This window comes from Oreochromis aureus, linkage group 6 (assembly GCF_013358895.1).
Source record: "Oreochromis aureus strain Israel breed Guangdong linkage group 6, ZZ_aureus, whole genome shotgun sequence".
Classification (NCBI taxonomy): Eukaryota; Metazoa; Chordata; class Actinopteri; order Cichliformes; family Cichlidae; genus Oreochromis; species Oreochromis aureus.
Window position 1 is genome coordinate 40,497,879 of NC_052947.1, and position 27,003 is coordinate 40,524,881.

The 27,003-nt window shown below is 41.1% G+C and overlaps 1 protein-coding gene across 3 annotated transcripts in view; it reads right to left on the minus strand.

The window, feature by feature from the left end:
- The window catches only part of sorcs3 (sortilin related VPS10 domain containing receptor 3), a 233,671-nt gene that overhangs the window by 132,294 nt on the left and 74,374 nt on the right, over positions 1-27,003 (minus strand). For 2 of the 3 annotated variants that reach the window (XM_031744408.2, XM_039614103.1), the window contains exon 2: positions 6,890-6,957. In XM_031744408.2, coding sequence (XP_031600268.2) covers positions 6,890-6,957 — 68 coding nt within the window. Of the gene's footprint in view, positions 1-6,889; positions 6,958-13,226; positions 13,281-27,003 lie in introns of those variants that run through there. The other variant, XM_039614102.1, reaches the window with a different exon arrangement.

The window sequence follows — 27,003 nt, forward strand, 5'->3', positions numbered from 1 at the left end:
CGCTTTCCACAACACAGGTGGAAAATATTTCCGGCCCCTTTGCACCGTTTCCAGATTATGAGTGGAAATCATTTCAATATTTTTTTTTATTTCACAGGAATTTATCACTACAACCCAAGATGTACCAACATAAATGGTGAGATCAAAAACACTGAGGTTTGGAGAAACCATCTTTTCCTGTGCAGGTCCAATGTTCCCCAGTATGTCGATGCAAAGTCATCCCATACCTGCATGTGTTTTTAAAAGGGTGTTACACTGATTTACAGTAGTTCTTCCACTTACATTCTTCTGTGTGAGTCACCAGAGACACACGATCAGAAAAAGGTCAAACTGAAGCAACAGAGGTTGATATAACTCGACTGTGTGGCTCAAACCCAATCCTATATTTCCTCTACAACCATTCCTAGCTTCCTCTTATCACCACGACAGGCTCTCATGACTATTTCTGACCTTGTGTTAAATTAGTGAAGCTCCCCTTTAGACCTTTGATGTGTTCCACGTTGCAAAGCAACTAGTGATACACATACACACACCCACCGTCTAACTTTTGGCTAATATTTCATAATCACTGTCATTTTCAGTGACACTAATTTCAGGCAGTTATTCAGATAATGAACATTTCTTCACACCAAACATCATTACAACTGTAATCAGGATGTTAATAGGGGACAAAAAAAAAAGAGAAGAGAATGCCTCTTTTTTTTTTGTTTTATCAGATCAGCGCTAATTTGCTGAAGGCATGAATAAGACCAATTAAATCAAAATAATTAGACTCAAACGCCTGATCGTTTGGTGTGAAAATTTCCCTAATGAAATAGAACTGACTACAGCATTGTTCCCCGGAGGATGAAATGACAAAAGTCAGATAGTCGCTACGTGTTTATTGGTGGTATGGTGTTATCATTTAGAGGTCTATTGGGAGAAAGTTGTTCATTTTCACAGATATTGATTGAACTACCTCAGACCACAGAGATAACATAATAATTGTTGAGCCGGGAGGTATTTTCATTGTAGACAAAGTGAGGCAGTTAAAAGTATTAAGGCCATCCACAGCACTACATATCTAGCTGTCATAAAATTAATTTGTCACCCTTATCAGTCAACATGCAGGCCCACTCATTATCCACATAAATAATTATCTTTAATACAAGTGTTACTGGCATCTCAATTTTAGAAGTGGAGCTGTTGTGTTCTTTTTCTGAATTGTCATTTAGAAATTGTACCCTCTTTGAATGTTTGAATCATCCCACTGAATGACCTTTATCAGTTATAATTAGGCCCATAGATATGCCTATAGACACCCCACAGTACAAAGTCCTGATGATATTAGCAGCTGTAATCAACCATTCATCATTTTTTGTGCCTATCCAACTCAAAATTGTGAGATCAACTGTAATCAGTGATTTATAAAAGTAGGAATAATGCAGTTTAAGACCTCATGCAGTTTGTGAATAGGTGCATGTAAAATCTCCAGTCACCTGATCTTAACTTAAACTGCCCATTTAAAAAGTGAAGGTAACCTGTCAGCCAAAATGACACTTAAAAAGTATGCAGAGGTCCCGGAGATGTACAAAAACACTGAACAGACATCCCATTACTCCTACACTAGCTGGTTGGTCATAAAAAGTCATGCCATGAAGCTCCCAGCACACAGTTTTTGTGCTAATGTTAACACCTGCGTTATACAATTTGGCATCATTTTAAAAAGTTACAATTTCTTGTAAGAAAGAACAGCGGCCGACAGCGCTGTACACAATGATAGACTGGTGCGTAATAAGCGAATGAATAATGCAGAAAACAGAGATTTGGGATGGGAAACCGTTCTTAAAGTACACTGAAAGAGGAGAGCTGTGCAGGAAGTGTGATTTTTGTTGTGGTGGAAGCAAAACAGCAAAAGTAAGAGGGTATTAATGGCAATGTTTATCAAATGTGAAGCGTAGTTTGGATCTACTTCTGCTGCTGCTTCAGTGAATTTTGTTTGGAGAGAGACAAAACCTGTAGCTTCAGAATCTGTGAGCTGTCGGCTTTAAGCACCGACTGCGTGTCCGTGTACGTGCCGGCTGAGAAAGCCGACATCTCACAGATTCTGATGCGTCGGGTTCGCGCTTTGTGTTTACGTCTTTGTGTGGAATCCGTTTCCCTGCTCTGATGTACTGTTTTAGCTGTTTAGTGGTTATAGAAATAGTTTTGTGAGCTTTAACCTGAGATAGTTGCATTTCTGGCAAAATACATATATATTTAAAAATTGATTCAGGATTTAATGAATCGATATTGCTCTGAAGAAATTTAGATTCACAAATGTTCATAAAGTCTGGTTGCATGGGTAGGTGCTTATTTTTATACACATGTAACAACGGGAATGAAAACAGCTGAATTCAAAGTGATGTGGTGGAGGTGTGGCCAAGGACTTTTGTCCATATGGCAACGTTTCTGGGTGTGAAAAGTGAAGCTATTGTGAAAATGCTGCAGTCTTTCTAATGACCAGCAGGGGGCGACACCTCTGTTAGTGGTATAGTCTGTGGGGGAAGAAGTTGACCCTCCCTCGTTGTGTCTTGAAAACACCAAGATGGTCGGCTGAAGATTCATAATAGGTCTTCAATAACCAGTGCCAATGTTTGTCTTTTACACTGTGTGTGTGTGTGTGTGTGTGTGTGTGTGTGTGTGTGTGTGTGTGTGTGTGTGTGTGTGTGTGTGTGTGTGTGTGTGTGTCAGACAAAATCAGGTAAGCAACCATTAATTTGGTCAGCTGATTCATTCAGCTGGTCTGAACCTCAAATGTAAGTAAGCATTAATCCTTATGTAATAATGTGATTTATATTCAGTTTTAATTTTTATGCACATGCACAGTATTTGTTACATAAGTACAAGTTTTAAAACTTTTAGCCCGTGTGCAGCTCAGTAAATCACTTCAGCCGACTTTGAACCAGGAAGTAAATGACTGCTTGTAACAGCTGGGTTGGCACTCTGTCACGAGTGAGGTCAGCTGAAATGATTAAAAGTACACTTTGTCCACTGGATGTAATTTGCGCTAAACATCTTAAACCTTAATTTATACTTTATACAACAATATATGAGTCGGAGCTGTTTTGAGCACAACATAAAACTTGACTTTTTCACTGTGTGTTGCAGTGGCTCAAAAAGAGATAAACATCAGCTCATTCTGAAGCTTTCCAGCTCAGTAATTCAGAACCACACCGTGTGCACAACTTCAGTAAACTCACTGCATAGTTCAGAGAAAACAACTGCTGCATAGGCTTGTTTTGCGAAAAGTACAAGTATAGGAAATGTCAAATTCATATGGCGATAGGAGGGAAATACAATATGACTTTGTTGTTGGCGTTAATTTACCCATGTCTGAATACCTGCAAATGAGTACAGGGCTTGTCATATTTGATAAATTCTCATCCGCTGAGGGACAAAACCCCAGAGACCAGATGAGAGAGGCTGGAAAACTTTGAAGAACTGTTTTGCTGAGTTGATTTATTGTCAACAGCGAACAGCTCGCCTTCATTTCTTTCCCCTCCGCCACGCACATATGAAGGCTCCTTTGAAAATTATGCAGAGACAGAGTGATCAGCTTTCATTGTTTAAGGTCAGGGTGTTCATTAAAATTGACAGACTGACTAGGCGATACTTTGAGGTGTTGGCAGTGCCTTGACCTTTGCAAAAAGACAGCGTTAGTCTTGCCATTTGGGACGTCTTCCCGTAAAGTGATAAACATTCTCCACGGCTGCTCCTCTTCAAACTGTATTAGAGCTGGGATCTCAATTAGCTGGCACAAGAAAGGCCAATCATGGCAAGGCAGATTTCTCATCGTTGAGCGATTCAAGAAGTACCTTTCTTCAGCTTCCTCTTGGCTGCTGACTGCATGTAGGTGTGTGAGGGGACGTTAATGCTGATCTCCAAATGCTTTTCTTGTTCATGTTGTTTTACCTGAATAAATCTTCACCTATAGAATTCAACTATTTACAGCGGTGCCAAGGTTTGTATTAGTTCAGTCACCCCGTGTGCAGAAATTGGCTGGTTAACAAAGGACGATAGTCCTGATGCCCACGCTGCTGGACGTCTACTCCTCACTTGTTGTGATGCCTCAGTAAAGACTCTTCCGGCTTGTGACTGACAAATCACAACTATTGGAGCTTGCACGATGCCTTGCTTTCTCAGTCAGATCCACTGCTTTCTTGTCGTTTTGATTCGGCACCAAGATGGTGTCGGTAAAAATCACAAATATTCAAGCTTATGTCCTTTAAGCTCGAATGGCAGTTTTTTACCTCTCCGTTAGGTTAGATTATGTTCGCTCTCTGCCATCTGTGGCTGCTATGACAGGGCATATGTTTGGGGATGTTTATGCAATGAGGACTATAGGGAGTTTTACCTTATGTTCATAATGTAGTGTCCCCTTTTTCCCAATGCTGTCGTACAGAAATAAACAGAAGAAAATGTAAGTGGACTTTTATACTTCCACAGCAGACAGTAGGTTCTTATCACAAAACTATCATTTTATTATGTAAGAAGCATATGATAACACGATAGCATCTGCAGCCAGAGCCTCTGTGGTTGAGCTTACCGCAGGATATCAAGGGACTGCTTTTTCTTTGCACTTATTCAAACACCAAACCATTTCTCCGTTTTGCCTCAGGATCCAAATTATACAGAATGTGTCTAAATGTCAGAAATGACTAGCAGTCATTTTGTCATCACTTATCATTGCCAAACTACCACTTCAAGCTGGACAGAGTAAGCAAACTTCAGAAGTGTAAATGTTTTCAGCTCTAAAGGACTGTCATCTCTGAAATCTGAGAAGCAAAAAATGCATACAGATGGAATATCGCTGGTTTCTCTTCAGGCGAAGCTGCTGTGGTTTGAACTCAAGTTCAGCACAGTATCTCTGGTGAGACGGGCTAGTCAAAACGCAAATCTGAGCTGAAGAAGAAAGCTGAATGTCCCAGAGTTCTGAACAAACAACTTTTCATTTGGAACGGTTTATTTTGCAGTCGATGTGAAGGCAGCCATTAGGGCGTTACACTTTTACCGCAGACTGAAATGACATGCAAAAATACTGTTAGCTAAATCCTACCACCTTCATGTCATTGCAGAGCTACAAGTCTCCCAGTTTTGATAGACATCATGTCAGCATCCAGCCTATAATTTAGGAATATTGTGTGCTGAAAATTACACAAACAAAATGCATATGTCTCACTGCCAATCACAATAGAGGCATCTATTAAAGTACAAACAGGGACAGCTCGTACATTTTTTAAATCCATGGAGGTTACACATCTGTAAGACCTCTTCACAATATAAAGTGTATGGCCGTAGTGTGAACCTGTGGCAAACACTACTGAGCATGTGCAGCAGACCACAAAACATGGAAGCAAACCCAAAGCTAGAAAATGTTACTTGTGTGATGTGCCAAGTGAGCACTTAGCATCTCTGAGTCTTGTTTTCAGTTCCCCTTAATGTATTCGACTCCCACACACACAGGAGTGTGATCAAACAGTTTGCCTATAAAAATTATAAAAAGAAAAAATGTAAATGCTTTAAATTTGGTTAATGTCCCGTTCAAGGTTATTTTCTCATCCACCTCTGGACAGCTTACAGCATAGCTGCCATTTTTAGAGCTCCATGTTCCCCTGCACTGGTGCCTCAGTAATGGGAACTGGATCACCTCCAGTGTGATCGTTTCAACTTCATTTTCATTTTAAGGAAGCGGACAAGGGACATGGTGGAATCCCAGAAAATGTGGAAATCATTTCAGATTTATTTATTTTCAGGCATTCAGGTTTTGCTGAGCCCCCTCAGGATATTACAGTAGCATCCTGCACTGACAGTCTCTATGGGAGCTCCATTTACGGTGCAGAACCCCAGGCCAGTTGCAAACACAAGTTGATGTTTGGTCTCTGCACCAGTTTGCTGTTTGTGGTGAAGTTATAGAGTTCACAGCGCAAGAGGTCAGGAAGGGATTTCAACAGATAGATCTAAAAATAGCAGCTGGAAGCCGTTTGGACATGTCTGAGAAGATGTTGTCCAAATTTAAATCACGTGTTTTTTGATATGTCCTGAGTGCTTTAATTGAGTCTGGTAAAAATTAGTGATAAAATCAACTTTTAAAAAAAAAATCAGCAAATTGGGACAGTTCTGCTTTGTTAAGTCATTGCTACAGGTGGCAGAAATAATCCCCAGGTGTCCCTCCTGTGTTTTCCAAACCAAAGACACGGTTGCTCTTATGACACCTAGGCATCTTCAGAAAGTTTGACAGAACTTCGGCGGTGTCTGGCAGAGTCACCTACCTGAGAGGACCTTTAGCCCTAGAGTTCATTGTTTTCTTGAAAAATGTGACACATCATGACAATCCAGATTTGAAAATAGCCTACGTGTAGTTTCAGCTCACGAGGGATGTGTAAGCCATCCTTTTTTCAGTGTATTTTTCCTCTTTACAAGCACTCTTGTCTCATGAGTTTGTGTGTATGCGTGTTTATTTTATTCCCAGTCGGGGTGAAGAAGCTGAGTACATCAGATAATATTTCAGAACAAGAGCATGGCAAGCAGCCTTCTCCACCTGAGTGCCCCGTATGACTGTGCACGACACTAGAACAGTGTGTTCACAGCAGCAGAGGAGCAGATGAGGACAGGACAGACGGATCGGGTGGGAAATGTGACACTGATGGTTCAAAGGTGTAAAAGGGCACAACTAAAGGGCCAGAACGGAGAAACGTTTGTGTCGTGGGTTTAACGGAAGTCGCGTGTTCTCAGATTAGCTGCCTGCTGCTTATATTAAACTATCAAATAGCCAAAAACATCATCACAGAGCTATTTCGACTCTAAGGACACCACAGCTTTCAAACCATCTACTTGTAAATATTTTATAGATAAAGTCTCTTGTACTCACCTCCAAAGTGTGCTCTCAGTGACGCTGCCGATATGAAAATCATACAGCTTGGTTAGGATCAGGATCACCTGAAATAGACAGAATATAACCATTAGAATCTTTTTATAAGGCGGACAAAGCGATTAATGAATTCTTTACTGTAGCAGAATGGCGACTAATGCATGAATACAGCATCCCAGATTAAGGATTGAGGATGGCTTAAGAGGCACAGCACTAGACTGCCCGCAACTCCAAGTCCAGTGTTGGCACACATCAGTTTGTTCAGAGTGCAAACACAGTGATTGTATGCAAATAAATTGAATTGCAATCCTATTAAAGTCACAGTAGTTTGGAGTTGTTTCATTAATAAAGATTATTAGTTACATCAGTAGTTACTGATATAATTCCAAGTACATTCAAAGAAAAAGAAGGGATGTAGCTTTAGCCTTTTTAAGTAGATCAAACAGGAGAATGTTATCACTGTGAAAGATATTATTTTGAAATCAAACTGAAAGAAGACCCCAGAGAAGAACCACTACATGCTGCAGTGATTACGCGCCCCGTCTGGGTTGAGCACACCTCGGGATCCCTAGAGAATGTCGCAGGGGAGAAGACTGTCTAGCCTATCAAGCTTAAGCTGCTGTCACCTGTGGTGAAAAATTAATGCAGAGATTAAAAGGGCTTCCTTTTCAAAGAGCTATTCTCCAGTTGTAAGCCTTATGATCCCATCATTTATGACCCCAAAAATCAATAAGTTTGAACACAAGAAGCATCCCTGAGGTGATCGCTGAAAAGTCTTTGTTTCCTCAAAAGGTTCATACTGTAAAAAAATAACTATTCCCATTTATGGTATATTTAATTCTTTGCAACACTGGTTAGGAAAACATTACAAGGCCCTGGAAGTGCTAGCATGTTGCTAGGTAGTGCTTTGCATAATTAGCGGTGTTTGCATCTTTCAAAGTTAGTTTTACTCTTTATGGAGCACGCTGCCGTCCTTGCCCCTGTGGAAAAGTCTGATCCAACAGTCTCTGTGTTCACAGTTTTGGTCTGGGCTCTTTTGGAGAGATAATCAGCAGGCGGGGCACTTTGATAAGCACTGTGCGAGTCCTCAGAGCACATCACAAGATATGAAGGACTAGTTTGCTATGACAGGATCAGTGGTCAGCTGTGATACTCCACTCTAGAGTGAAGGATCATAAATCTGTTGCTCAGGGACAGCTGGGCTGTAACGTCAGAGGAGAAAAAACACTCTTCATTATACTTAACCATCTGGTCCCTCTACTTATGCTCACCTCTGGGTTACAGAATGCAGTCAGAAGATTTCTTGCATAGGAGAGCGAGCTCCTGCAATTGTCTGGGATTTATCACACACTTGACTCGACCTCACGGGGAGCCAAGCTCCTTTTACATAATAAGATGCTACTTTCACCCATCAGCACACGTGTTTTCTTAGCTGTACTGTTTTCTTTCTGAGTAAATGACTACTGCTCCTTCTCATTAGCATCCATGTCTCTTGTTAGCATTCCCCTCCCTGCAACAAGCTTCTGCTTGTTTAAAGCAACCTGACAGGCCTGACTTGAGTCATTTGGCTGGGAGGGGGTGAAGGAGGTGTGGCCTTGACTCTTCTGACAGAAGTCAGCAATTGGGGCTAGATAAGCAGAACATTAAACTTAGTAAAGAACCAGTTTCTTGGCTCCCCTGACCTCCCGTGGTACTTGTGTTCGTGAAGCTCGTGAGGCCCGCAGACTTCAAGGACCTTTCCACCTCTGGCCGAGCCTCACGCTCCCCACGAGCCCTGTGAACGAGCCAGTCGCTCACCAGGGTCTTTGGATGGAACTTGTGTGAAGATGTGCCACATGCCCAAGAGATCCTCCTATTAACAATGTGAACATACTGTTGAGGCCAAACAAGATTATTAACATGTGTATATTTGTTAGAAGCGCACTCGTGCTTTCCACTGTAGACATGCATACATCTCTGCATGCTCGTGCTTCTGTGGGCTTTGTGCTTCTGAGATGTGTGGCCGTGTCCGCTTGGGGGGGTGACACACACAGACACGAGTTGTCTCATCACCACATGACAGTCTGAATTTGAAATTCACATTGAACAACCAGCAGAAAAAAACAAAGAACACACTTTTGTCCTTTCAGATATTTCTAAAGCAAATCTTGCTGTGTGTCTCGAATACATCTTTTCAGACAGCGTTAAAGAGAGTTTTTTTAAAAAAATGTTTAATGCATTAAGCCTCAGCCCTGGAAAAGAATAGCATGTGGATTTCAAAAAAACAGTCACTGTTTATTTACACACTTGCTCGCGAGCGTTCACCGTCTTTGTTGAGGCGGCGGGTGTAATGGAAGGACAAAACCACAGCAGACTTGAGAAAAAGTTTGACAGGGTGTCTGTATTTCAAGTGCACTCTCCCCTCGTGAATCCCCAGCTGACGTGCAATTATAGAATCAAAATGTCAGTTGCATTACATTTGGATTAGCCTTGTTGCCTCAGCAATTAACCAACTGTGGTGAAAATATATTATTAGCATAACTAAATGTCCCCCTTTCGTCATCCACAGAGTCAAAGTTCCAAACACAGTCTTGAATTTTGGCTCAGCTCATAGCATGCTAATGGCGCTATTAATTACTTTTCTGAGAAAATCTCAAGAGTTTGCGGAGCAATAGATTAATTGTGATCGTGACCTGAAGAGCTGTCACCTTCGATGTCAGGTAAAAGCACAAGGCAGCATATCGAGTCTTTTATATTAAACCTGATGTTCTATAAATAGCAGTGCATGTGTTCATTCATGCTGAATGTAGTAATTACAAGGAATGGTAAAGCTAAAACTGCTGGCATCTACATTTGACTCGTTGTAATGAAGACATGGTGGGTTCAATTTGCCTGTTTTAGTCTACCTAAACCAACCTTTGTGAAAATAAGAACAAGCAAATGAAAATAAACACACAACATTTGAGATTTCCCCTGCAAACAATTTATATCATTTTCTTAATTAATTGTGCTTTTCAACTCATTTTACACACGAGAAACTTGGGACTGGCATCAAAGTACCAGATTAAAGCAAAACAAAAGATTTCAGACTGGAATCTGCTTCCAAACCACACGCAACTTCCAACAAACAGCTCTTCAGACATTTTTGTACTTTGGCTCAAACAGTTTCAAAGACATCAGCTTTGTACGCTGCAGTTGGAACAAAAAAAGCTCTCTGTGGCTTTGATTTCAAAATGTCACGGTACTCCAGTATTGACAGTCTCACACATCTGAAAACAAGCTTTTAGTCTGCAAACAAACGTCGGGATGGTCGACACTAAAATGGCAGCTGAAAGCGATCATTATCTAGAAGTGATTAAGCTACCCCGCCTCTCAGTAGCATGTCAACGGCTGAGCAATTACGTTGTCAATTGGTGAGAGCTGTTTATGAGACACAATATCATCTGGTAGCATCAGAACTACAACTTGACATCAAGGCTGAGCTAAAAAAAAACAAAACACTGAATTCTTTCTCACAATTTGGAATGACCGTGGCAGTAAATGAAGCCATCAACTTAACGGTAAGTGGATAAATACAGTGTATGGGTCATAAATGGAGACAGAGTTGAAATAAAGACGTGGGGCAACAATGGAGAGTATCTGGCCCCAAATGTCATGTTTAGCTTTTGTTATCCCGCTAATGACAGAGCAGGCTGGGCACTATGGACGAGTATCTGTAGACTCACCCCTCTGGTCAATGGCTTAGTTCACAAGTACAGCCAATAGAACAATCATTTTCAGATCGTCATATGGAAGTTAACATACGACAGCTATGGTAATCAATGTTGATGGTATTCAATAACCATCTTTTCTTTATCGTCTTCTGTAGAAAGAACTGCTTCTATTGACAAAATAGGAAAAAAAACCTCAGCTTTAAATAGACAGTATTATATTCATTCATGAACCCAACATCACGGTGTGACCCAGGTCCTGGATTAATATTCTTTGATTTAGTGTTATTCATGTTCTCCCTATTTGCCTCAGTGTGTTATATTCTTAGTTTCTAGTCTCTAGTTTTCTCTCACTGTGCCGTCCCCATGTTCCACGTTTAGTTACTCTTGTCTCTGTGGTCTAAGGAGCTTGGAAAGAAAAGCGTCTGGATTCTTGAAGACGTTTCACCTCTCATCCGAGAAGCTTCTTCAGTTCTAAGAGCAACTGATGGAGAGTCCCAGATTTTAAGCACTATGGGTACCTTAGACTACAATGACCTGGATGACTGAGAACCTTCACAGACATCTTGGGCGTTTATCAATATGCGTACTTGTGCGTACTTGCGTTCTCGTGTACTCGTGATACGTCATCAGTCGGAGACCAAGTACTGTTCCAATTGGCACGCATCACGCCGAGAACGCGAAAAAGTCCCGGATGTGTTCTCGATCCGCCCATTTTATCGAGCATGCATCGGTGTAGACTTGGGACAGCTATATATCCCAGAATGCATTTCGTTCAAAACTCAACAGCGGACTCCCGGCACATCGCCCCCCCGCTCGCGGTCTTCTCACTACTGAGGTTAAAGAAACTCCAGCAGCTGTCTATAGTATTGAGTGTCCACTAAAATAGAAATAAAAGCGTTCTAACATCTCACCTGCTTGTTTTTATTAAGGTATGTACACGTATGTACATGTACACTATTTTTATTAATAGAGGTTTCACTACTGAGGCTAAAAATGATATATAAGTCACTTAGATCACTTCTAAATGTTAATGTTTGGTTTATTTCAGTGTTTTATTTGTTCCTGAGTAAACCGGTTTGGCTGTGATTAAAGTTAAGCTTCATAACATGTTACTCACAGTTAAATTAGGAGGGGACGGCAGTAAAAACTCCGGACCTGTGACATCATCACGTACGCTGGTGTTCCGACTGTACAAATCACGAGTCCGTGCTCGCGTTCTCGGCGGGTACGTACTCCCGTGCGTTCTCGGCGAGTACGTACTCGCGTACTTGGGCATTGATAAACGGCCCTTGTCTCCGTGTTTCATGTTCCCTCTGATCCCCTAGTTCAGGGGTGGGCAACTCCAGGCCACGAGGGCCGGTGTCCTGCAGGTTTTAGATCTCACCCTGGGTCAACACACCTGAATCACATGATTAGTTCATTACCAGACCTCTGGAGAACTTCAGGACATGTTGAGGAGGTAATTTAGCCATTTAAATCAGCTGTGATGGATAGGGCTGCCACAAACGATTATTTTGATAGTTGACTAGTCACCGATTATTTTTGCGATTAGTCGACTAATCAGATCATGCATCCATTGGACGTAAAACGTACAGCTTATTGCACCAGCATGCGTCTGCTCTTATATAACTATCATTAGCTTACAGCTTTAAGTGTTTCAGGTATGTGCTAAGTAAAAATAAAGACAAGATGATAGTTTATTAAATTTTAATAAAATTTGCAGATTGTTTCGGTGAAGTTTAATAAACTCCTTGCTGTCTAAAATATAACAGGACACCGAAGTATGTTCTCAAGCATCTTACACTTCTCAGGGTTCGTACGCTTTTTTCAGGGTCAAATTCAAGCACTTTTTAAGCACTTTCAAGGTCCCTTTTTAAGCTTTTCCAGCACACAGTTGCAGCAACTGTGACGTTCACTAGTAGAACTGACACACAAAACAAAACGACTACACTACACACTAACTACACAAGACAACGCACTAACTTGAGACTCCAAACATGATAAACGTCACAAATCTCTCACATATCAAAACTCTCTCTCTCTTTTTCGCTCACTCGCTCTCTCTCTCTTCCCAACAACCAAATGCCACATGTTGCCGTATCATTTTTTTGATTGGTCGACATAGTACATTTTCCACCAATAGGGAAGGGCGTTTTTCTTTTCACTCACAAGCAAAGCGTGTTTGCTAGCGCTCGCCATAAAAAACGCCGTTTTTACCGTTTCTTCCTGTAGTAAACGCCAGTGTTTTATTCAGAATATACCCCCAAAAACATGGGTTTTACGTGACCTATCGACACAATTTAAAAACTGGTATATAGCTTGAAGTCCGCACGTTCGACCCAAGTTGAAATGGAGGCTCTGGGTCCGTCGACCCCAGAGGGTTAATCAGAAAGCCTTAAGTTAGCTAATTATGTACCGGGCTAATGTTTAAAGCTTTCACTTGAGTAAATTAACTCATATTACTGCTAAGTAATGTTAGCTAAGTTCACAGCATATTCCGTAATAGCGCTGCCATACTGCATCACACTCAGTGCATTTCAATCATTTCTCCAGCGAGTTTGATAGCTAGCAAAATAATAACCATAATTTAAAAAAAATAGCATGTGTAACGTACGCGTACTGGAAAATTATTTACTAGCACTCACCTATCATGCGACTGGAGAACGCAAACTCCGCCATTGTTGTTTTCCATCAAACACTCATTAAAACAGCAACCTACAGGTATGTTAGCGCACTCATCCCCGACTGTCCGAGGGAGGGGCGGGGTCACATATTGAAACAGACGCAAGGCAGCCCAGGCGGGAAATTTTGCTTTTGCTTTATGCGACTCATTTTATTTCTCTATCTGATAAGAAAACAATTCAATCAGATAGCTATTTACTGTGAATGAAATACAGTTACATTTTTAAGCACTTTTAAGCACCACATCTGAAATTCAAGCACTTTTCAAACCTTGAAAAGACGACATTAGAATTCAAGCATTTTCAAGGATTTCAAGCACCCGTACGAACCCTGACTTCTGATAATCAGTTGTCTGCTTGATGTTTATTCAGCTGTGTAAAAACTATAACTTAAATCTCAGCCAAACCGATTTACTCAGGAACAAATAAAATACTAAAAAAAAGCCAAACAATAACATTTTTAAGTTATCTAAGTGACTTATATATCATGTTTAACCTGAGTAGTGAAAGACGGCGGTGGGTTTGAAAACGATTTGCCGGGAGTCCGGTGTTCTCACGGGCTCTAGTGAGCCTTGCCCCCGGCTAGCTATCGAGCTGGTGGGTAACAGACGTCTCCGAAAACGTCGGAGCGCTTTTGAAAATATGTGGTGTCTTGATAAACTGACCAGATATTTAAAGTTTACACAGCTACATTCTCGCCTGAAAATATGTTAAACGTTTATTTTGTGACCCAGAAAGAATAATAAGAGTAATATTAAAACTAACTAGCTGCCGCCATTGTTGGAAACTTAGCTGGGCTGCGCTACGAATTCTGGGACAGAGCTACTTCTTCTTCTTCGGTGTTTAATGGCAGCTGGCATCCTTGTACATGCAGTGCTGCCATCTTCTGTTTCAGTCCGTTATTACACTCTTAAATCATACTACTGATTCCTGCGTCTTTTGTGATCTTACAAAGCTTCAAACGACGCGTCGACTATTAAATCAGTCGCCGACGATTTTGATAGTCGACGTAATCGTGACTAGTCGACTAATCGTGGCAGCCCTAGTGATGGATAAAGGACACATCTAAAACCTGCAGGACACCAGCCCTCGAGGCCTGGATTTGCCCACCCCTGCCCTGCCTTTGTGACGGTCTCATGTTTCCTGTTTTATTTTGATAGTTCCTTGTCCTGTGTTCAGTGTATTCAGTTTTGCTTTCCCCTCGTCTCGTTATGTCTGATTAGTCCCAGCTGTGTTTCCTTACTGTTTCCCTTACTCACTCGTTACTGACTTGTGTATTTAAGCCCTGTGTTTTCCTCTGTTCGTTGTCGCGTCATACTCCCTCATTGCTCTGCGTTTTCTCCGTGTTTCCTGATAACTCCTAGCTCTGTGTTTCCTAGTTTATGTTCCTAGTTTCCAGTGTTGGTTTTGTTTTTCTCTGTTGTAATGTTCCGCGTTTTTGCCTTTTTCAGTCCAACCTTTTGCTTGAGCCCTGTGTTTGGGACCTAATCCTGCCTGCCACAGCCGTAACATGACAGCTAAATGTTTTGACCTATTTTAATGTCCATTTCTTTTAATTCCAATTCTTATTTCTGTGTGTTGTAGGTGAGTCACTGGCTTCAACGGTTTCAGCATCTGTACACGGTTTCTGTAAGTCAAGTCAGACGTGTGGCAGAAAGCCTTGAGCCATCTCTACATGGCATCTCAGAACTGCCACAGTGCCAGACCTCCACATCGGCCTGAAATAATGTGAGAAGGAATGCACTTAAACCGACGTTCGACGCACCTTTAGTATCTGACTCTGCCTCTATTTGTACCATGTAGTGCAGGCAAGGCTAATACCACATGTGCATGTAGAGCACACAAATCCATCATTATGCACCTGAAAGCGCTGGCTACACAGAGAAAAAGAAACACTCAAATCTGTTCAAGGCTAAAGGGTCTTAACATCCATCCCAGTATAACAGCAAAGAAACCAAGGTTTCTGCTGAGGCTCCCCTCTGAATGTTGCAATTATCTAATCAGTATTAGGCACAAATTAAATACATGCAGCACTTCGGAGATGAAGGCCAGCGGTGGATGAAGGGAAGGGAATTAGGATGTAAAATGAGTTGTGTTTGCTTATGTAAATGCAGACCACTAGAGTATGCTGTAGCTGTTGATGTGTTATAGTCTCATCAAGGCCACGTCAGGGAGAAGACTGTGTTACTGTGCCCCTTCTGGACATCACTCACTCTGCTTCCTCGCAGCTCTGTCTCTTTCTCTGTCATGTTGCCTCTCATGCTTTCTGCCTCCACTGCGCACTGAATCATTTCTCCCCTCCTCCTTCTCTTTCTCATTTATTCCATCCTTCTTGTGTCTTTCTCTTGACTCTTCCTCCTCACCAGCCGAATCTTTGTGTTTTCCTCCAAACTAAAGCCCCTTTATCTCTGTTTATCTGCGCCCCCCCACCCCAGCACTGTGGTTTTACTTACTCCTCTTGCCCATACCTCTTATCTTTATTCTCCCGGTAGTTTCTCATATTCCCTTCCTAATGTGCCCAAGAGTCTGCTACTCACCTTCACTCTCATCTTTTCTGTCTTATCTCACATCCAGATTGCCCACCACTCCCACCCATTTCTTTCACTTTTCCATGTCTGCTTTGTTTTCTTTCCTCCTTCTGTTTTCTCCCTGATTGTTCTGAGCCGAGCAGACAGGCACAGCCTTTGAGATGTATATAGACAGAATGCCTAATTAAAATCACTTTAAATGTAGTGCTTGTCAAACTATAGTGACGGCTGCAAATTTAGTGTGCTACTTAAAACACCTCTTCATTCCTTCATATCGCCGTTGCTCTTTAAAGTCATTCCTAATCAATTTTCTAACATTCGGCTTCAAATTTGATTAATCACTATGCACTCATTAGGTACTCGCTGTATAAGATGACAGCTAATTGGAAAAAAAAAATAGATCTTTAAAGCTGCAGTGATCAATAAATACTTTTTTAATACCAGCAAATTATCTGTGTGTGTGTGTGTTGTCCTTAGTGAAAAGCCTACAGACAGAATATCATCTAATTTGACAGGTTGTAAATATTCTACATATATTTTGGTTCATACTGGTGATTTTTTTATGCTCAAACTCAGTTTTCATTGACCTTTCATCCAAGTAATTCTTTTTAATACAAACTGATGAATATATAAGAGCATTTCGCTTCTGTAGATTGTAAAGGAATTTCTTTTACTTATGTACTAATCACATTATTTTATTGTATAATGCCTTGGTGCCACTGGATTTTAACATGTCTGACACCCATACTGTACGAAGGAAGTTGGGGGGAAGCAGACCACTACACAAGAAGAGTCTTTTGTCTCTTCGAGGACTCTGGGAGGTAGCAAGGGAGAGTGAACCTTAAGGTGTGAAACAGCTGTACTGCCTTTTGTTCCTGGAGAAGGTATTTAACTGAGAGCCATGCTAGGCTCAGGGAGACTCTGCTGACCCTGCCCCGTGGTCATGCAGGCTCTCCACAAGCTTGGTTTTCTGTTGTGTGTGATTTGATTAAAGAATGTTAGCTACCGCTCATCTGCAGGCTTTATTTAATGGAAAACTTCCACAACAAGGGTTTTAAAAATTTGGTGGTGGGGGGGGGCAGCGGGGCTTTGACACATCAGAATATTTGATCGGTTGAAAATGTGTAGAAGAGTGATCGTCAGGCTCATGTGCAACCGCAATGACATATTTTGCATTATTGCATTTTCCTGAGAAAACTGCACCTATAATATCTATATGTTTTTTTTCCTTCTATATTTGCATTTAAAGGTCTACTTTTCATGGGTACTTGAAATTAAGCTCTTCATTGGGTTCCTTTTGCATTTCCTGGTACAAAAAGTTTCAGCTTGAGCAGGAAACACGGCATTCAAACAAGCCAGGATCAATGTGGCGCTACAAGGAGGCATAAAGGTCAATTGATAAACCAATCAAGCAGTCTGCACGGGGGGGAGGGAGACTGTGACTACTTTATCAGCTGGATTTTGAAACTGTGGAAGGAATAACCTTTCCCACACACTGAGATAAACCTGTCATATATGCTGTGCATTCCCCATCCTGAAGAAGAAAAAGGAAAGTTTTAGGTGCTGCTATTTCACACGAGCACACTATATCCCACCTCAGCTTCAAAGACTTAAGATAGAAACGTTACCATAACAACCACTGTCTGTAAAGCAGCTGCAAATACTCGCAGAACCACAGCCCTTCTGGATCCACGGTTTATAAAAGTCTAGAGAAATCCACTGCTTCAGAAAGGATTAATAATTTGTCAGAAGCAAAAATATTCTGGCACAGGTGATATGGAAATCCTGAAATATACCAACTGCAATGCCAAAAGATGACTGTAAACTTGTTTCTTTTGCTTGCATTACTTTTTGCTGCTTTTGCCATGAGCTGGCTGGGTGTAACATTTCCTGCCATTTTGAATGATAACTGTGCTGTCAGATAATTCATCTAAGAAGTAAATAAATGAAGCAGCGACAGTGTGTAAGATTCAAATCAATCAGCATTTTCAAGTATCTCTTGGCATCTTTTTCATCCTCTTTGAAGCATCCCAGGATGTTGTCTGCTGGACAAAGACATTTCCAAGGTGTACACTATGACATCATTCCAACACCTAATTAGACTCTAAAAATATCTGCAGATTCAGAAGGAAATCTACATCATCTTAAACAAGCACAGAGAAAATTGCCTCTCTTCAAAGCGCTTGGTTTTACAGAAACAAAGCTTCAATGTTATTAATAATCTCCATTTGCATCTGGTTATTTTTGGCTTTTTTCACACAGGACAGCAAACATTTAGATTTCCTATTTGCCCGTTTTTCTTTCCCATAGTGCATCTGTCTCTCGAGCCAGTTCTGGAGGAAGTCAAGCGAAGCAAACACTATCTGGCTGGCCGTGAAGCCTGCACTGGAGGTTAGAGCTTATCACGGTGCAAGCAAGGGTGCAAAAAAGCAAAGCCTGTGTAGACTTTTCATACTATAAAACAAAGGAGGACAGATAGAAAAATGGAAGCGACGTTATTTCATTGACACAAAGACACAGACTAGCCACACATCACACTGAAAGTACAGAGACATCCTACAGTCTCATGAGCCAACACTTACTATAGAAAAAGGAACAAATGTAAAGCTATAGCACTTTATCTTTGACACTAAAAAAAGAGCAGCAAATAAGTTCAGTTTTCTTTGTTGTACTCCATCTGTTTTTTCACATCTTATCATTAAATACATTGGAGGGTTAATTCAGTGGGAACCCACTGTGACAATCTGGAAGATGTTCAAAGAATTTCCATTTCTCCGAGGGAACTATTTTTACAGAAAACGTAGCCCTGCATGTTCACTAATTAGAAAACAGGGCAGTAGCTGCTGTGTATATGGGAAACAAGTAAAACATCATGTTGAAAAATAGATTGTGGCACAGGAGTTTGGACTATCACTAATAAGATGCTGCTCAGTATAGCCTGTAAATATGTACAGTATTGTTTACAGGGGTAGGCAACCTTTCTGATGGCGAGTGCCATTTAAAATTTCCTCAGAGGTCAGTGTGCCATATGATTGCATTAGCAATACATTTAATAACACTCTATATGAACAGTTACACATTATATAGAACCACTTTATAGAATTATATTTGTCGCAGATGTTGGCAGCTATCAGCGAATAGTTATCAGCTATTTTGAAGCAAAAAAAAGACACTTTTTATCCATAACAGCAAATGAACTGTACAACAGAAAATACAAATGCTATTTATGGTCTCCTCACAACAATGATAAGAAAAATAAACTGGGCCAATATGGTATGTTTGTTAATACAGAGACACACATGTTAATGTGATCTCTGGTCTCCCACTCAGAGACACAGGTCTCCGAGTGTCCAACATTCAGACAGCTACCTGAGGACACTCATGTGAGAGAAAATCTGCTCACACAGATATGTAGAGCCAAATACTGTCAATAAGGCCTCTGCAATGTTCTGAAGACAGTTAAACTTGTCAGGTAGTGATGTCCAGCAGGTGAAAATGCAGCTCCATGAACACGCACAGCTGTAGATTCCAGCTGCTTCGATGTCGCATTAACTGGCATTAACTCAGCCAGTTAATGCGAGACAAATCTAGCTGCTCATTAAAGATTTCTGGTTTGATCTGAAAATAAAACATTGGTCCATACACCTGAAAGTCCCAAAAATGCATTGTGTCTCAGGTCTATGGATGCATTTTGACTAAAGACCGCCCCCCCCAGATATTAAAGCCATAAAGCCTTTGAATGAAAACAAACGCTGTTGTGACAGTGATGTACACTGTCTTGTTGGTAAATGTATCTATTCATTTTACATCAGATGAAAACTTTGGTTGTAAGCTTCAGATAATTATTTAATAACAGCCAGACATTTTAAATGAGAATAAGAAAGTATTTCTTTGTGCCCCCCTTTCTCTGTTAATGCCCTACCTGGCCCCCTGGCAAAACTTTGCTAGACCCGCCCCTGCACAGTTACCAGCTGTCAGCTACATAGAAAAGGATCCTGGTGTTATTTGTCTCTCAGAAACAGTTCATAACTTCCCTTCAACTCATTCATGTCACCTAAAAGGTAAACCTGTTTCTCCATCACCTGTTCAGCTCTGATGATTCAGTAAGGACATCTCCTGGTTTCATCTGCATGTTTCCCTCTCACCAGATATACAAACCGATATCATGACCAGCAGCTTTACAGCTGTGGCTCCAGCAAACATCAGCTGATACTAGAAATTAATATTAAATAAATTCTAACAACAGCTGATCAAGCTTAAACGTGCTGCTGTTGTTTAGCGCGACATCCGGCGGTTTCCGCTTTCTGGCGCAAAGTGAGCGATAAACAAACAAGAGAGAAAAGCTGATCAGCTGATCATTGATCAGTTTCATGATTGAAGTAGCAACAGGAGAGAGAGGGGAGAGAATGAGAGGAGAAGAAGATGCAGCTGTGCAGCAAAGACACAATAACTCCAGCTTTGTGTCTTTTTCCATCCTGGCTGAAGTACGGGACAAACTGTGTTCCTTCTCAGCTCAACACGAAACGCGTAATAATTTCTCTGAATGCGGGACGATTCCGTTTGTACGGGACGGTTGGCAACTCTACTAACTAACCTTATGAATAAAATAAAGTTCACTATCAATAAAATCACAGCACCCACCCAGCAGTATAGAAACTCCGTCATGCTAGCTAGCACGCAGTACGAGTTATTGTAACTGACTGTAAAAAGTCAGCACAATGAAAATAAACTCCACCTAAACTTGGTTTATATCTGACCCAGATAGACTGCAGGTCATAACTTCTTACCTGAAGTTTAGTTCACCTGACACTCGGACCGGCGGCCGCTTCGGGTCTCTCCTCTTGCCTCCCCTTTCCCTCATCCACCTGCTGGCCTCCACCACTTGCTAATGTTACTGAATCTGTGGAAGCTCCGCCATAGCCACCACCAAACAACTGAGTTATTTTAACACACCGACCAGCGTCTGGCCAATCCACCACCAAAAAATAAAAATTAAAAAAAATCATCGGGCCACCGAGCAAATGCCCGGTATGCCCGATGGCCAGTCCAGCTATGGTCGTGCGAGCCATCAGTTAACCGACCCCTGAGTTTACGAGAATGCTACAGCTGAATTTTCCAACAGGAAAAAAGGGAAACGTATCAAGATAAAGGTCTGAGAAGAAATGAGTTATTAGCGCAGACCTACCACTACGTTAAAACCACTGACAAGTGAAGTGAACAACATGGGATCATATTCCCACTGTGCAAGTTTCAGCTTTGAAATACTGCGTCCTTGCATTTGTGTGGATGTTACCTGGACAGGTAGCATTGAGCTGAACATCAAAGCAAAGCAGCTTGGGACGGCACATCCCCATCTACTCCAACAGCGTTGTTCAGCGGTGGGTTGTAGAACAAGACACCAGGATGTTGAAGCTACTTCCAAACTTTTGAGATCCGAATCGAATATTCGTCAGAAAGGCCTTAACAAATGATTTAAAGAGTTTCTTAAAGGATGCTTTCAGTCAGTAATTAAGAGTGGGCATCAGTGATGTGGTTAGAAAGTGTTTTAGTTCTTTGCAGCTATGTTGGGAAATCAATGCCCCAGTTGTGCTCTGTGCCCCACGGGGCTCTATTTTGTTTCCCTTTTTATCTTGTGTAGCCACAATTGATTTTAACTGCTATACAGATGATACATGACTATATGTCACAGCAAAGCCCAACACAGATGTTACATTCATTCTAGACAAGACTGGTTGGTTGGATGGAAAAAAAATTTCCACTTCTGAATTACTCATCTTAATTAAATATGATCAGCACGGCAAACAACCACTTGTCTGAGCCGGTGCTGTTATCCAACGATATTTTAACCTAGATTCAGCTGTTAGTCTTTTTGTTCAGGTGAGTTATTTAGTCAAAATTAGGTCATTCTTCTCATTTGCTGACCTAAAGGTCATCAATGCTTTTACATACTCCAAACGTGATTACTGAAGCACACTTTCAGATTCAGATTTAAACTGACAATAGACAAAATGGCAACAACTCCGAGCCTTTAGAAACACAACACTGTGTCCCTGATCTTTCCTAGACATAAGTTTCTGTATCAGTCTGATCTGACATTTAATGGTGTTTTTACATAATGTACATAATGCTGGAAAGAGCAAGCAAGAAAAGAGAGTTTTATTGTTTGGGGAATTCAGAGATTCAGTGTCACATGTCTCCCTGCATACTCTAACTGGACTCTGATACTTCTAAATCAAACAGACATGACTGCATCTGAACCAAATGTCCTGCTGCATGCTACATGTAAGGAGAGGCACCAATCTGTACATGGCTAATGCTTTTTATTCCCCTTTTCAGACAATTCAGAGCTGTTGAATTGGCCAGATAGGATTTCTCAAGTGAACTTTCCCTTTAAAACTTAACAAAGACCATACTAAATATCATCCATCATTTCATCAGTTCATTACTTTGGCAATTAATAATAATTATTAGGTTTTATATGCAAGTATGCATACTAGTTTGCTTTTTAATGTAAAGTAGTATATCTAATCTTAAAATTCTGGTTCAATTTAAAAAGAAGTATGGAGGTTTTTACCTGACAGAATTATTTTCTGTTTCTTGCCAGAAGGAACCAGGTGTTCAGATGGTCTATGGCTCAGAAGTGACAGACATCTGACTGTGAAATGTATTCTGCATTAGACTTTTTTGACAAAAACGGGCCAGTTTTTTGCAAATTAGTGTGAAAAACAAATTCACGAGTGGAAGAGGACATGAGAAAGTAGATGGGAGTCAGAGTGGGAGGGGCCATGTGCTCATCGCAGCTCTCCAACCTTTCTCATAGATGTTTTGGACAGAGAGAAATATTTCTTATATCTTCTTATATTTATCACAACTAAGTAGCTTTGATCCTCAGAAATGTATAATCACTCCAACAGCCTTACACATTTCCAGCTACCATTAATTTAATCAGTCGTCTTCCTCGACAGCAGTGCTTCTCAGTTATTTTCTGGTACGCCCCCTTTAGGTAGAAGAAGCCCCCCCCCCTCTCCCCCATGACCATAAATAATATCATTTGTCCATAAAATTGTTATTGTAACTACATCTCTGCATAACATTGTATCCTTATTAAGATCAAAGAAAACAAAGAAGAAAAATAGATCAACTTAAAACAAAGAATAACTTTATTAACATTGTTTTTTAATCTGAAAATTTGCCTGAAATTTAAAAAAAAAATCCTTATTCAAACTATAAACCTTTTTTGAGACAGTAGACACGCCGGTCCTTCCTTGTCTCCCGCCGTGGTCACAGTGAAGCCGAGCGCTGCACACGCGTCATCATATTTCCGCGTCTTAGCTTTCGGGAGACTTTCGTTTGTCCTGTTATCTCCGTCTCTTTTCATCACTGTTAAATATTTTTCCATTTTTCTTGAGGGTTTGTTACTGCACTTCATATCTCCTGCTCATTGCTGTGTGTGCATGCTTGGTGCAAAAAACCCTGCCACCTACTGTAGTGGATGTGCAATTACACTTTATTCTAGTACGTTCCTACAGCAACCCTGAATATGCATTCTCTCTTTGTTTCCACATGCACATCAAGTCTGATTGCAGAAACATATTTTGCTTCATTCAGCAAACGAGGAACAGGAAAAAGACTCTGTCACTTTAATCTTTTGTGTCTGAGCTAACGTTCACCACTCTGGTGTCAGCGGGAACAGAGAGCAGTAGTGAGACAGAGAGTTTAACTGTTGCTGCAAATCTTCACTGAGGTGACACAATGTGGGGGCAGGAGCACAGCTGATTAACACCAGGCTACAATTCCTTTTAATGACATTTTTCCATGGAACAGTATATAGTGATGGTTTGGCGTCAGGGGTGAAATGAGAAGGGAAAGAACGCAAAGAACTGCTCAGTTGCTGATAGCATATCATGAGCGAACACAGGTGTGCGCAGCACGATGCTGCAGAAACGCTAAATGCCTGAGAAGTGAGCTTTGTATAATTAAAACTGCAATATGTCGTCCTATCAGGGACATTATGCCATCCATCAAGCGGCTGATCCATTGGCTTGGCTCGACACAAGCCAGCGTGCTGATAGCTCGTGGGCTGCTTACATTGACATATGCTGTGACAATGCTGGGTTAGCAGACACTGGGGTGTGGTGCTGATGCCACTTCAGTGCACCATCCATTACCGTTATGCCTTCCACCTGGCTGATCGACCATGTTTGGGGGAGCATTCAAGGCCACAGAGGATATTTTTTTTTAAGTGGAGAGGAAACTTGACAGCACAGATAAAAGCCAACTGTGTGCTGGTCTTTGCTCCATCACTTATTCTTTCTATTTTCTGTAAACCTTAAACCTGAGTTTCTGTACTTTGAAGAAAAATGCTGTACATTAGAGCACTTTTATAGCAATGTTACCTGCTCTGTGATGCTACCCTCCTTAGCCCTTTGACAGTCTTTCAAGACAGGAGGTTGCTCCTAAACTTTTACATTTCCCAGTTGTCTTATGTGTTTTACAGGTAACATGTAAAGATCTTTATCAAATATAAAACTAGCATTTTTATTCCAAACTCACTTTTTGTATAATTTCGTTGTCTATACTACAGTCCAAAGTAGCGTCCACATTTTTTTTTCTAATTTTAACTTAAATCAATCGATTATATTATATTATTATATAAATACACAAACTACAGTGAGGTTCACAGCAATGAGTTTGGGAAAGCTTCTAAATTTTAATGTAATTACTTTTCAAGTGATACATTTTCTACCTTAGTTGTTATAAATTGTAATTGTGTTTCCAGGATGCCAATGTTCACATTTTGGACAGAGAAGACAGATGGCTTCTTTCACTCCTCTTTCAAACCATCTATGTCCATGGTGAACAACCATCTTTGAACAGAGGGCGGGGCTTATGACACCAACTGTCTGCCATCTTTAGTTTTGAGATCCTTCCCAGACGCCATAACGCCCACTCACATCCTGGGTCATTTGACCTCAGTAAGTCACATGATGGGGTGGGACTAGGTGACACAATGGCTTCACCTCAAACCTTGGCTGATTGTGCCCTACACCCGTTTTCACACCTTCGGTCATGTGATTAGGTAGAGGATCAATAGGGGGTCCACGACCCTCCTTGGGACACTCCCACAGGACTTAAATCTGGGACTCTCCACCAGTTGCTCTTAGAACTGAAGAAGCTTCTCAGACGAAACGTATTCAAGAAACTTAAAGAAGTCCAGATGCTTTTCTTTCCAAGCTCCTTAGACTACCTAAATTGTAGTTCCTTCGTTTGAATTTTTGAAGCCTTTCTTCTAACGACATCTTTTGAACCATATGAGTAAAAGTCGTCGTCTCACTATTAATGCTAATCTGATTTTAAATATACGAGAAAAAAATGAATCAAAGGCCACATCTGTTGTTGTGTCAGTATGGATTGCTGTGCTGGTAATGCAGCAGTTTAAACTGTGGATGATAAATGCTTCGCTGATATAACATGCATCACTTATCAAAAGATTTTTTTGTTGTGGCGGCTCAGCTAATGGACACTGTTCTCCCCAGAGCCATGCTGCTGTCCTGGGAGGAAAAGAAAACTCTTACTGTTCTGTATTCAAAATGGCACTCCATAAGAAATATGAGGAATGGGATGAAGTAAAGAGGATTTATGTGCCTAATGGGAAAATGACACATGATATGAGGTAGTAAGGACTGAAAAACAAACTGGCAGCTTATGCAGATCCCTTTTGTAGTGTTGTGTTCTGCTCTTGGATTTAAACTTTTTCCTACTCAGAGAAAACCACTGACATGGAAAAAATACATTATTGTCAAAGAAAAAAAGAGCTCAGTCCATTTCTGTGAAACAGCCCCATCAGACTGCATAGTTCCACAGAAAGCATAAACTGTCACCGTGGTGAAGTTCCAGAGAGACAGCGCTGCTCGACGTGCTCGGACTGGAGCTTCAGAAAGCCTGAATGTCTCAGCTTATCATCCGGTGCCATTGTGGGTCACGGGCAGAGTGCATCACTTTGTGCCAACAACAGTAGCCCGACAAGCAAAACAGTTGGTGCCATGTGTTGCATGGCATGATTCATTTTGACATGCCTGGCATCCAACGTCCTCACAGCCAAGCCTTTATAAGTGACTCATTTCTGAGAGTCAGCTCGGACTCCTCGCTGAGGCCATGGTCTGCCAGTGCTGAACAAAAGCCTACATAAACACTGGTGGCAAATGGAAGATTTACTCAGACTGGACAGATGTAGGGATGATTTACTGCAGGATGTACAATGATACTAACATCTAACATTACTTTACCTTAACTAGGATTAAGCGTTATGGGTATGCGAGATCTCTTCTCAACCTTTCAGCTCAGATCAAATGTGGTATACTAGCCCATATGGAAAAGAAATAGTAAAAACTTATAAAAGACTTGCATCAGATGTGGCCTACTTCATATAGTGAATCATATAGCTGTAGCTGTAGCTGCGGTGGCTGTAGCTCAGGTGGCAGAGCAGGTCAGCTACTAATCAGAAGGTCGGTGGTTCGATCCCAGGCTGCCTCCTGACTGCATGCCAAATATCCTTGGGCAAGATACTAACCCCATGTTTGCCTACTGGTGGTGGTCAGAGGGCCCGGTGGCGCCAGTGTCCGGCAGCCTCGCCTCTGTCAGTGCGCCCCAGGGTGGCTGTGGCTACAGCGTAGCTTGCCATTGCCAGTGTGTGAATGTGTGCGTGAATGGGTGAATTGACTGAATGTAGTGTAAAGCGCTTTGGGGTCCTTAGGGACTGAGTAAAGCGCTATACAAATGCAGGCCATTTGCCATTTACCATATAAGGCTTATATGATTTAGTCATGAAAGTGGCCACTTTCTCATTGCTTTCATATATTGTTTTAGTAAGTATCCAAAACATACAAGTTTCATTTATATAATTTTTCAAGGGATCTTATATCTGTTTTCACTCTTGTATGCTTTTCATACAAGACAGTTTCACACAAGACAGATATAAGATTTATATATATCTTTTCCATATGGGAGAGATGGGCTTTTTTTTAAGCCCGAATGATGCAAACACTCTGTCACACTACAAACTACACACTACAAAACATGAAGCAGTTGTTTTAATCTGTGAAGACCAAACAAAACAGAAAGCATCACACAGCTATACCTAAGAAGAAGTAATGTAATTAGAGCGCTCTGGACGTGCTCGTAGGTGGATAATATATTCTTTGAAAAGAGCTGGA